General features: G+C 47.2%; 1 protein-coding gene across 1 annotated transcript in view; it reads left to right on the forward strand.

Moving 5' to 3' along the window:
• The window catches only part of Smpdl3b (sphingomyelin phosphodiesterase acid like 3B), a 36,549-nt gene that overhangs the window by 7,033 nt on the left and 16,322 nt on the right, over window positions 1-13,194 (forward strand). Inside the window, exons 2-3 of the mRNA XM_004671271.2 lie at window positions 6,692-6,905; window positions 12,835-12,932. Of these exons, the coding sequence (XP_004671328.2) occupies window positions 6,692-6,905; window positions 12,835-12,932 (312 nt within the window). The remainder of the gene's footprint in view (window positions 1-6,691; window positions 6,906-12,834; window positions 12,933-13,194) is intronic.

The raw sequence follows: 13,194 nt of genomic DNA on the forward strand, positions 1-13,194 counted from the left end.
ATATTTTATTTATTATGTTAGAGAGAAAGAGAGAAGTGGGTGTGCCAGGGCCTCTAGCCACTGCAAACAAACTCTAGACACATGTGCCACCATTTGCATCTGCCTTACATAAAATCTGGGGAATCAAACCTGGGTCCTTAGCCTTCACAGGCAAGCGCCTTAACTGCTAAGCCATCTCTCCAGCCTCGCTTGAATTTTTTGTATTTCATTATTTCATTTTTGTTTTTTTGAGGTAGGGTCTCACTCTAGCTCAGGCTGATCTGGAATTCCATATGTAGTCTCAGATGGCCTCAAACTCACAGCAATCCTCCTACCTCTGACTCCCAAGTACTGGGATTAAAGGCGTGTGCCATCATGCCTGGCTTAAAAAAATTTTTTTTTTTTTTTTTTTTTGAGGTAGTTACTCACTCTAGCCCAGGCTGACCTGGAACTCACTCTGTAGCCCCAGACTGGCCTCAAAATCATAGTGATTCTCCCACCTCAGCCCCCTGAGTGCTGGGACTAAAGGCATGCACTACCAAGCCCAGCTTTTAAGAATATTTTCGGGCTGGAGAGATGGCTTAGTGGTTATATGCTTACTGTGGTGCCTAAGGACCCCAGTTTGAGGCTCAATTCCCCCGGTCCCACGTAAGCCAGATGCACAAGGGGGTTCATGCATTTGGAGTTCGTTTGCAATGGCTAGAGGCCCAGGCATGCCCATTCTCTATCTATCTGCCTCTTTCTCTCTCTGTCTATTGCTCTCAAATAAATAAATAAACAAAAAGAAAACTTAAAAATATTTTCACTTGTTTATGAAAGACAGAGACAGCGAGAATGGGCATATCAGGACCTCTTGCTCTTACAAGCTCCAGGCACGTGTGCCACTTTATGTATGTGGTTTTACATGGGTACTGGAGAATCTGGGTCAGCAGGCTTTTTTTTTTTTTTTTTTTTCCCTAGGTCGGGTCTCACTCTGGTCCAGGCTGACCTGGAATTAACTTTGTCATCTCAGGGTGGCCTTGAACTCATGGCAATCCTCCTACCTCTGCCTCCTGAGTGCTGGGATTAAAGGCGTGCACCACCACATCTGGCTATCAGCAGGCTTTTAACCATGGCACTATCTCCCCAGCCCTTTCTTTCATTTCCTAAGACAAGTTCTCATGTAGCCCAAGCTGGCCTTGAACTCCTGATCCCCTTCCTCCACTTTCCAAGCACTGGGAATACAGGCATGTACCAGTCTTTTTTTTTTTTTTTTTTTTTTTTTTTTTTTTTGAAGCAGTGTCTCATGTAGTTCAGGCTGGCTTCAAATTTGCTGTGTTGCCAAGGATGCCAGGACTATAGGCAAGTATACCAGGCCTGGCTATCCTATTCTCTTGTGAATAACATATGAATATCATAATAGCCCTTTCCTGGGATTCAAATGAACTGTCTTAATAACATGGTTTCTGTGGTTCAGAGCCAGAGATGTCTGGCTTTGTACCTCAGGGTCCTCATCTGTCAAGCGAGCCTAAAATCCTCATTTCAGCCGGCTGTGGCACACCTGTGGCTCCAGCTACTTGAGAGGCTCAGGTGGGAGGATTTTTTGAACCTAAGAGTATAAAACTAGTCTGGATGCCATAATAAGGCTTAGAAAAAGGCCGTCGTGGGAGGGCTAGTAGTGGCAAATCACTTGCTTAGCATGTATAGGACCTTGGGTTCAGTCTCCAGCGCCACACACAGAAAAGGGCACTGGGGCTGGAGAGAGGATTCAGTGGTTAAGGTACTTACCTGCAAAGCCTAACAACCCATGTTCATTTCCTCACTGCCCATGTAAGGCCAGAAGTACAAAGTGGTGCATGTGTCTAGAGTTTGTTTGTAGCAGCTAGAGGCCCTGGCATGCCATTCTCTGTCTGTTTCTCTCTGCTTGCAAATAAACAAACAAATAAATAAAAAGAGATAAGCCAGCTGTGGTGGCACACACCTTTAATGTTAGCACTCAGGAGGCAGAGGTAGGAGGATTGCTATAAGTTTGAGGCTACCCTGAGACTACATTGTAAATTCAAGGTCAGCATGGGCTAGAGGGAGACCCTGCCTCTAAAAACAAGACAAAACAACAAACAAACAAACAAACAAGCTTGGATTGGAGAGATGGCTCAGAGGTTCAAGTGTTTGCCTGCAAAGCCTAAGGACACAGGTTCAATTCCCTAGTACGTAAAACCAGATGCATAAAGAGGTGCATGGGTCTGGAGTTCATTTGCAGAGGCTAGCATCACTGGCATGCCCATGCTCTGTCTCTGCTTGCAAATAAATAAATGTATATAAATTTTATATATATATATATTTTATATATATATATAAAATGAGAGAGAGAGAGAGACCCTACCTCAAAAAACCACAAGAAGAAAAGAAGCTGAGTGGTGGTGTATGTCTTTTTTTTTCCCCCTGAGGTAAGGTTTCACTCTAGTCCAGGCTTACCTGGAGTTCACTATGTAGTCTCAAGGTGGTCTCAAACTGACAATGATCCTCTTACCTCTGCCTCCCAAGTGCCGGGATTAAGAGGCATGCACCACCATGCTGGGCGGTACATGCCTTTTAATCCCAGCATTTGGGAGGCTGAGGTAGGAAGATTGCTGTGAGTTAGAGTCCAGCCTGGAACTAGAAAGTGAGTTCCAAGTTAGCCTGGGCTAGAGTGAAACCCTATCTCAAAAAAAAAAAAAAAAAAAAAACCAGGCTGGAGAGATGGCTTAGCAGTTAACGCACTTGCCTGTGAAGCCTAAGGAACCAGGTTTAATTCCCCAGATCCCATGTAAACCAGATGCACAAGGGGGCACAAGTGTCTGGAGTTCATTTACAGCAGCTAAAGGTCCTGGCATGCCCATTCTCTCTTTCACTATCTACCTATTCCTCTCTCTCTCAAATAAAATAAAATAAAATAAAACAGAATAAAAAATATTTAAAACAAACAGGAGCCAGGCATGGTGGCACATGCCTTTAATCCCAGCACTCGGGAGGATTGGTAGGAGGATCATTGTGAGTTCGAGGCCACCCTGAGATTACATAGTGAATTCCAGGTCAGCCTGAGCTAGAGTGAGAACCTACCTCAAAAAACAAAACAAAACAAAACACCCAACAACAAAACAGTACTCACAAAACAGCAGCAAGGATGAAATGAAATGAGTATGAAGGGCCAGGAGCCTTGATTCTATGAGTCCTTCCTATTGTTTTCACTTTTTTAATTGACAACTTCCATAATTATAGACAATAAATCATGATAATTCTCTCCCCCACCCACTTTCTCCTTCACAACTCCACTATCCATCATATCCTTTCACCCCTTAATTAGTCTCTCTTTTATTTTGATGTCATCATCAACTCGGCTCCAGCAAGATTTCTCAGGGTCCTTGCAGCCCATCAGCAAGAGGCTGGTACCATCTATTTCTGGTGGGAAACCAAGAGCCTTGGCAATATCCTATAATGATTTTTTTCTGTTGTTTTGTTTTCCTTTTTATAAGTTTATTTATTTGAGAGTGAGAGAGAGAGGGAGAGAGAGGGGCATGCCAAGGCCCCCAGCCACTGCAAACGAACTCCAGACACATGTTCCCCCTTTGTGCATTTGGCTTTATATGGAATTGAATCTGGGTCCTTGGGCTTCACAGGCAAGTGCCTTAACCACTGAGCCATGTCTCCAGCCCCCATTACTTTTTTCTTTCGGATTTTCAAGGTAGGGTTTCACTGTAGCTCAGGCTGACCTGGAATTCACTATGCAGTCTCAGGGTGACCTTGAACTCACCATGATCCTCCTGCCTCTGCCTGTCAAGTGCTGGGATTAAGGTATGCGCCACCACGCCCGGCTGAGTCCTTCTTATTCTAATTGCCCTCCCTATGCTGGATTTATATTTGTATGTTTCCCCATTCCAGCATGAGACAGGTGCCTAGAACACACGGAGGATCCCGGTAGGCTGGTGTCGCACACTGGGAAGAGAGTTGAGGCGCAGGCAGCAAGAGCATTCCCGTGCGGATGTGCCTAAGCTAAGCCCACGAAACGCCAAGGAGGCAGTAGCAAGGGAAGCAGGTGGCCTTTGGGTTGAGGGCTGGGTGAGGAGGAGAGAGCAGCCATGTGAAGGCCTGGGAAGCTTGGGCGAGGCCATGGGGCAAACCAGGAAGAGGTCCTGGGAGGAGAATGAACTTATCAGGCTGAGTGGCAAGGCAAGTCACTGAGACTCACACCACCTCCATAAAGAGACTGGCACCGAAGGAGAGAGTGTCCCCTGCTTGGACATAGGTTCCTCTCTTAGGTTCTTTCCATAATCTAGGCCTTCAGGAACACACACACACACACACACACATACCCAGAAGTAGTTTCAGTTTTACTAGACACCCACATGAGCCTCATCACCAGCCAGGACTTTCTGGAGTGGAGCAATGCTTTCTGTGTTTGATGCCACAGCAGCCAAGCTCCTGGTGCCTGGGGTTAGCTGAGAAAGAGCCTTCAGAGGAAGCGAGGGGATTGCACCAAACAGAAGATCCCCATCCTGCGTCACCCTGGCCAGCCTGGCCTGAGGCTTGGACACAGGTGTGGCTCACCCACTGCAGATGCTCAGGACCTCAGAGAGCCCACCAGCCCCGTCCACCTGCTGATTAGAATAGGGCATACAGTCCCTTTACTCTAGACTTTTTTTTTTTTTTCTGAGGTAGGGTCTTGCTCTAGCTCAGGCTGACCTGGAATTCACTATGTAGTCTCAGGGTGGCCTCGAATATATACTGATCCTTCTACCTCTGCCTCCCGAGTGCAGGGATTAAAGATGTGCACCACCATACCCTGTGGAATAATTTCAATATATTGGGGTTTGCAATCTATGAAAAAAGTTAAGCACCTCTCCCATTATAAACAAAGATTCAATTTGGTGGAAAAAAAAAAAAAGCAATGTATAACTTTCAACTAAAAGACACATTTAAGGCTTGGAGGGATGACTTAGAGGCTAAGGTGCTTGCCGGTAAAGCCAAAGGACCCAGGTTCAATTCCCTACTACCCATGAAAAGCTAGATGCACAAGGTGGCACATGTGTCTGGAGTTCATTTGCAGTGGTGAGAAACCCTGGCATGCCCATTCTCTCTCTCTCTCTTTTTGGTTGTTTGAGGTAGGGTCTCACTCTAGTCCAGGCTGACCTGAAATTCACTATGGAGTCTCAGGGTGTCATCGAACTCACAGTGATCCTCCTACCTCTGCCTCCCGAGTGCTGGGATTAAAGGTATGCATCACTACGTCTGGCTCTTTCTCTCAAATAAATAAAATAAAAATCATGCTGGGCATGTTGGTGCACCCTTTTAATCCCAGCACTCGGGAGGCAGAGGTAGTTGGATCACTGTGAGTTTGAGGCCACCCTGATAGTGAATTCCAGGTCAGCCTGGGCTAGACAGCGAGACCGTACCTCGAAAAACAAAAATTATAAAAGACCCATCTAAAACAACAAGGTACTGTTGGGCTTATTCTCTTAGTACTTACACCTTCCATCAGATGATTTGAGCCCTAGGATCCCTGCCAGTAGCCACTTGACCTCTGAACGTTATTTTCCTCATTTCTAAATTAGGCATAAGAATCCAAAAGTACCAGGGCTGTGGGGAGGATGACTACCGTGCGCATGGGAGGGGTAATAATCTGCTTATCGTCATTTACGTCTTCGTGTAAGCAAGCTTCAGATTCTCTCCTGAGACCAGGTTTAGGTTAGGAGAGTTGGGCCAGTGCTCAAGTGCTTCTGGGAGAAAAAAAAAAAAAAATCCAGGATTGAGAATCAAGGGCTGATCCAGAGCTGCATCCACGTCCCAGGCTCAGCCTCCTGTGGGGGAAGGATGTTGACTGTTGACTCTAAGACCCAGAAACAGGAGGGGGAGTGACAACCGTGGTACAGGATGAAGCAATCCCATCCTCATGCTCTCTTACTCAGAAACACAGGATTTAGGGTTGAGGCAATAAGCGGTTGTTGAGAGCCAGGTGTTGTGGTTCCAGCATTCCGGAGGTTGAGGCCAGAGGATCTTGAGGTCAAAGCCAGCCTGGCATACATAACAAGATTCTGTCCCCCCAAAAGAGAAACTGCTCGTGCCAGGCTCTGTGCTGGGCACATGCGATGAACCCGGTCCACCTCGCCTGCTTCTCCGGCTTCCTCTTTCTGTTTCGCTGGCTTCCCGTGGCTTGGGGCTGAGTCCAGGTTCTCGTCAACCGTTCTAGCACAAGCTGCTCCCCAAACCCAGGGTCACTGGCAAGCACACGGCAAGAGAAACTTGACCCAATCTGAAATTGTGTTCCTGGCCTGGAGAGATGGCTTGGCAGTTAAAGGCACTTGCTTGCAAAGTCTGACAGCCTGGGTTTGATTCCCCAGTGCCCCTATAAAGCCAGATGCACAAAGTGGTGCGCATGTCTGGAGTTGGTTTGCAGTGGCTCCAGAGCCTGGGTACGTAACCACTTCTCACCTTTGTTGGCAATGCCCTGTTCAGCACCTTGAGGGCCATGTTGCCCCATTCTTTGTGTTGCTGCTGTGGATGCTGGGGTGGGCGGTGGCCGTATCACAAGGTCTCAGCTTGAGGGCGGAGCAAGTCTCTGCTCTGCTCAGTGCCCTCCAGAGGAAAGCCAGGCCATGGCATGGCTTGAACCCCAGTACCCACAGGAGTCTTGAGTTCACCTGGACAGCCCCCTCCCTGTCCATCGCTCACCATGAGGAGAAGGTCTCTTTTCCTGCAGGAAAGTTCTGGCACATCTCTGACCTGCACCTTGACCCCAACTACACGGTATCCAAAGACCCCCTCCAGGTGTGCCCATCAGCTGGCTCCCAGCTGGTGCCCAATGCAGGCCGGTGGGGTGACTACCTCTGCGATTCTCCTTGGGCTCTCATCAACTCCTCCATCCATGCCATGAAGGAGATCGAGCCGAAGCCAGACTTCATTCTCTGGACAGGGTAAGAGCATTCATGTGCCACATGCCCATAGAGTCCTTTATTTATGTCATCTCCTGTAATCCTCATTTCAGCCTGATATCCAGGATTTACAACTTACCCAGGTGACTCTGACTGATTCTCAGACTGCCCTCAACTTTTTGTCTCCCAACCTTGGTACAATGAGGCTTGATATGTGCACGAGGCATGGCTGGACACCCAGAAAACTCCCAGGCTGAAGTTGGGGATGTACACCGGGCCACTCCCCGTAGGGTTTAGAGATCCAGACACAGAGAGGTGAGATGAGACCAGAACTAAAATGGTCCTGCTGTTGGCCACCACCAGCTGTCCGGTGACCCTGGAGAATGCTCACTGGTCAGTGTGCAGGATTGGGGAGGACTCCCAATAGGAAATGATGAACCAGGGAGCTGGTGAGGAAGACAGGAAGGCGCATGATAGAGATTGGGAGCAAGATAGCTTTTTTTTTTTTTTTTTGTCTGGAAGGTAGCCAGTTAGGGACTGGCCCACGGAAACAAGGATGCCACCTTGCCTGCTCTGGCGAGAGTAGGACCTGCATCTGATCCAGTCTTACATGAGATGGTTACAAGCCTCAACTCCAGTTTTTCCTTAACTTTTCCGCGAATTAGCCCCTGTGGGCTGGTCCTTCCTGAGTCAGCCTCCTGAGCCCACCGGCCAATCATGTCTCTTGCTTATACACCTGAGCCTGGTGATGAGTCGCATCCTAATTGGATGTTTGAGTCATAGGAATGAGCCTGAGCCGCGGGTTAGAACTATTGGCTCCTTGGTTTTTCGAGTAGGGTCTCACTCTAGCCCAGGCTGACCTGGAATTCGCTATGTAATCTCAGGGTGGCCTCGAATTTACGGTGACCCACGTACCTCTGCCTCCCAAGTGCTGGGATTAAAGGCGTGCGCCACCACGCCCGGCTTTCTCCTGCTCTTTTAAATCCTATGAGAGGGAGATTCTGTGTGTGTGTGTATGTGTGTTTGTGTATGTGTGTGTGACCCTTTCCCAGAGGCTTCTTTCCCAGAGAGAATCCTTCCTATGTGAGGGAGATGCTCTTCATCGTCCCTCCTCTTCCCATCCAGGCTGGAAAGGGGGAGAACTTCTTTGGGCTTGGGCTTTCCTGCTTTGCTTTCCCTCTTAACTCTCCCTAAAATAAATCTCATAATTCATAATTTTCCTTTCTGAGTCCCTGTTTTCAATTCTTTGATACTTTAGACAAGGACCCAAAGTTGGGGTTCACAGGTCTGGGGTTCTCCTTTTCATGGGGATCTAATCCCTCCTAGGACTCCTCCTGGCATTGCTCCCTCTGACAGTCCGAGTAGATACTTCTAGAAGACAGGATGAAAACCACAGTGCTCCTTGCTGTCCCTCACTATGATGTGAGAGTGGCTCTTGGACAGACTGTGTGGTTGGCAAGAGGGAGGGGGAGACACACGCACACACGCACACACGCACACACACACACACACGCACACGCACAGAGAGGGTGGATGTACCAGGCCTCTTACCACATGTATCACTGGGCCTTCAGGCTTTGCAAGCCAGCGCTTTTAACTGCTGAGCTATCTCTCTAGCTATAAATATGCTTTCTATCAGACAGAATTAGATGCTCTGGAAGAACATAGGAAGAAAGAAAGATAGATAGATAGATGTTCCTGTGCTATCCTCAGGAAGTCAAGGCCAAATAGCACCTCTTGGTACTCTAATGAGGGTGTCAGAGATATGGTAGGATGTAATGGATTGAGCATTGGCTCCAGGGCAAGGCTGACTACATTTTTTTTTTTTTTGAGGTAGGGTCTCACTCTATCCCAGGCTGACCTGGAATTCATTATGGAGTCTCAGGGTAACCTCGAACTCACAAAGATCCTCCTACCTCTGCCTCCCGAGTGCTGGGATTAAAGGCGTGTGCCACCATGCCCGGCATTCTTCTTTCTTTTTTCAAGGTAAAGTCTTCCTTTAGCTCAGGCTGACCTGGAATTCACTCTGTAGTTCCAGGCTGGCCTCAAACTCATGGCAATCCTCCTACCTCTGCCTCCCAAATGCTGGGATTAAAGGCATGCGCCACTACACCCAGCATGCCTTCAAAAAAAATTTATTTATTTATTTATTTGAGAGAGAGAGACAGAGGAAGAGGCAGAGAGAAAGGGAGAATGGGTGTGCCAGGGTCTCCAGCCACTGCAAATGAACTCCAAATGCATGAACCCCCTTGTGCATCTGGTTTACATGGGTCCTGGGGAATTGAACTAGGGTCCTTAGTCTTCGCAGGCAAACACCTTAACCACTAAGCCCAGCCCCCCCTTTTTTTTTTTCATGGTAGAGTCTTGCTCTAGCTCAGGCTGACCTGGAATTCACTATGTAGTCTCATGGTGGCCTCAAACTCACAGCGATCCTCCTGCCCCTGCCTCCCGAGAGCTGTGATTAAAGGCATAAGCCACCACCCCTGCCCAGCTGTATCTTGGTTTCTTTATCTGTCAAATGTGCCTAACAATAGAGCCTATGTTTGTAGTATTATGAGGAAGAAGCTAGCTAATCTGTCTATTATATTAGCTTAGTTTTGTTGCTACAACAAAATACCTGAGGTAGAGTACTTCGTAGACAAAAGTTTATTTTATTTAGTTCACGGTTCTGGAGTTTCAAGAGAATGGTGCTAGGACTGGAGAGATGGCTTAGCAGTTAAGGTGCTTGCCAGCAAAGCCTAAAGTCTCATGCTTGACTCTAGGTCCCGTGTAAGCCAGACGCAGTGACACAAGCGTGCAAGGTCACACCTGTGCACAAGGGGGCACACTCGTCAGGAGTTTGATTGCAATGGCTGGAGACCCTAGCTTGCCAATTCTCTCTCTCTCACTCACATTAAAAAATAAATAAATAAAATAAAAGGCCAGCTGGGTGTGGTGGTTCATGCCTTTAATCCCAGCACTTGGGAGGCAGAGGTAGGAGGATCACTGTGAGTGCGAGGCCACCCTGCGATGACATAGTGAGTTCCAGGTCAGTGTGAACAAAGAGCATGGTGCTAGCATTTGCTTAGCTCCAGTGCGGGTCTTCTGGTTACATCATGACATGGCAGATGACATGGGCAAGTGTTGGCAAGGGGTAAGAGAGCAGTCACATGGCAAGACTCAAAGGGCCAAGGTCATTCTCTCTTTTTTTTTTTTTTAAATTTATTTATTTATTTATTTATTTGAGAGCGACAGACACACAGAGAAAGACAGATAGAGGGAGAGAGAGAGAATGGGCGCGCCAGGGCTTCCAGCCTCTGCAAACGAACTCCAGACGCGTGCGCCCCCTTGTGGTGCATCTGGCTAACGTGGGACCTGGGGAACCGAGCCTCGAACCGGGGTCCTTAGGCTTCACAGGCAATCGCTTAACCGCTAAGCCATCTCTCCAGCCCTCATTCTCTTTTTTGTTGTTGTTATTTATTTTGGTTTTTTGAGGGAGGGTCTCACTTATCTCAGGCTGACTTGAAATTTACTATGTAGTCTCAGGATGGCCTCGAACTCACAGCGATCCTCCTACCTCTGCCTCCCAAGTGCTGGGATTAAAGGCATGTGTGCTCCACCACATCCAGCTATTAATAATCACTATTAAGCTGATTATCTCAGTGGTTAAAGGCACTGTCTTACAAAGCCTGGCAGCCTGGGTTTGAGTTCCCCAGTACCCATGTAAAGCCAGATGCACAAAGTGGCTCATGGGTGTGGAGTTCATTTGCAGCACCAAAAGGCCCTGGCATGCCCATTATCTGTCTTGTAAAAATAAATAGCCAGGCATTGTGGAGCACGCCTTTAATCCCAGCATTCAGGAGGCAGAGGTAGGAGGATTGGTGTGAGTTCGAGGCCACCCTGAGACTCCATAGTGAATTCCAAGTCAGCCTGGGCTAGAGTGAAACCCTACCTCGAAAAACAAAACAAAAAAAATGAAATAAATATTTAATAAATAAATATTTTAATATTTATTTATTTAAGAGAAGAGAGAGAAGGAGACAGAGTTTTAGATAGAATGGGTATTCCAGGGCTTCTAGCCACTGCAAATGAACTCCAGATGCATGTGCCTCTTTGTGCATCTGGCTTATGTGGAATTGATCCTGGGTCCTTAGGCTTTGAAGGTAAGCACTTTATCCACTAAGCCATCTCTCCAGCACAATAAATATTTTAAGCTGGTTAACTTCCTGAGGCAGCAGATTTCTCCCTCAGTCTGGTCTAGCAGAAGCCTTAGTATTTTTTTGTTTGTTTGCTTTTTCGAGGTAGGTTCTCACTCTAGCCCAGGCTGACCTGGGATTCAAGGGTGGCCTTGAACTCAAGGCAATCTTCCTACCTCTGCCTCCTGAGAGCTGAGATTAAAGGCATGTGTCACCACATCCGGGCTAGGCCTCAGTATTTTGATGGCCTTGGACTCTATCCATCCCCCAAGCCCTACCTAGTACCCTTCTCCTTCCCGTGTTCCCTTACATTGCTGAGACTTTCAGGTGAGCCCAAGAATTTAGTTTAGTGGAAGACAAAGTGGCCCTGTGGCAGGCCCTGGGTGTGACCTAGAGATGATCCAGTCTCCTTAGAACCATCAAGGAAAGAAAGTGAGTGGAATTCAGAAGTGGCCTCTCAACCCTCAACTCCCTGGAGAGTTACAGATGGGACTGGCACTCTAGAGCTTCCTTCCCTGAATAATATCCACACAAGCTGCTGCCATGATGTGATTCAGTCAAGAGGGCCCCCACCAGAGCCCACACCGTGCTACTTGGACTTCCAGCCTCCAAAACTATGAGCTAAATACAATTTGCGAAGTAAATAAATTACTAAAATTAAAAAAAGCTGGGCCTGATGGAATAAGTCTGTTAGCCCAGCACTTGGGAGGTGGAGGCAGAAGGATGATAAATTCAAGATTATCCTCTGCTACATAATGAATTTGAGGTCAGCCTGGACTACATGAGACCCTGTCTCAAAAAAATCAAAACAATAACAAAATAATAATGACAATCTAATAACTGCTATTATTATGTTTTATATACGTATACTTTTTTCTCCTTTATTAAAATCTCACAAATACTCTATGAGTAGGTAACTGTTATTCCGTATTTTATTTTATGTTTTTTGGTTTTGGTTTTTTTTTTAATTTTTTATTTATTTTATTTGAGAGCGAGAGACACAGAGAGAAAGACAGATAGAGGGAGAGAGAGAGAATGGGCGCGCCAGGGCTTCCAGCCTCTGCAAACAAACTCCAGATGTGAGCGCCCCCTTGTGCATCTGGTTAACATGTGACCTGGGGAACCGAGCCTCGAACCGGGGTCCTTAGGCTTCACAGGCAAGCGCTTAACCGCTAAGCCATCTCTCCAGCCCAGTTTTTTTGTTTTTTGAAGTAGGGTCCTACTCTAGCTCAGGCTGACCTGGAATTCACTATGTAGTCTAAGGGTGGCCTTAAACTCACAGTGATCCTTCTACTGCTGCATCCCGAGTGCTGGGATAAAGGCATGTGCCACCACGCCTGGCTCTTATTACATATTTTAATATTTTAATATTTTATTTTTATTTATTTATTTATTAAAGAGAGAGAGGCAGAGAGAGAGAGACAATGGGCATGCCAGGGCCTCTAGCCACTGTAAAGGAACTCCAGATACATGCACTACCTTGTGGATCTGGCTTACATGTGTTCTGGGGAATTGCACTTAGGTCCTTAGTTTTTTCAGGCAAGTGCCTTAACTGCTAGGCCATCTCTCCAACCCTATTCCATCTAGATGAGCTAGTGGAAGCTCAGAGAGGCTAGTAACCAGCCCAGGCTCCACAGCAGGCACGTGGTAAAGCCTGGGTCTGAATGGTGTCCTGTCTGCATTGTAGCCTGTCTGTCATGTGAAGCTTTCAGCTTCTCACTGCAGAGCTGTCCCTTCCTCTTCTCATGGCCCTTCTTGGGGTTGCCTGCCCTAACTGGCTCCCTGGTGTTTTACAGTGATGACACACCCCACGTGCCCAACGAGAGGCTTGGGGAAGCAGCCGTGCTGGAAATTGTGGAACGCCTGACCAACCTCATCAGAGAGGTCTTTCCAGGTAAGATCCTCCATGGGATTCCCAGGGTGTTCTCTGAGCAGCAGCAGCGGTAGGAGTAGCAATAAGTACTGGCATCAAGACCTTCGTCCATCCACAACAGTGGCTGCCACCGAGATTCAGGGTGCTTTCAAGCAACTCTTTTTTTTTTTTTTTTTTTTTAACTTCATTTTTCTTTACCGCTGAGTAGAACTCCATTGTATAAATGTGCCACATCTTCATTATCCACTCATCAGTTGAGGGACTGATGTCTTCTTTTTATTTA

Source organism: Jaculus jaculus, chromosome 5 (genome assembly GCF_020740685.1).
Source record: "Jaculus jaculus isolate mJacJac1 chromosome 5, mJacJac1.mat.Y.cur, whole genome shotgun sequence".
In the NCBI taxonomy this organism is placed as follows: Eukaryota; Metazoa; Chordata; class Mammalia; order Rodentia; family Dipodidae; genus Jaculus; species Jaculus jaculus.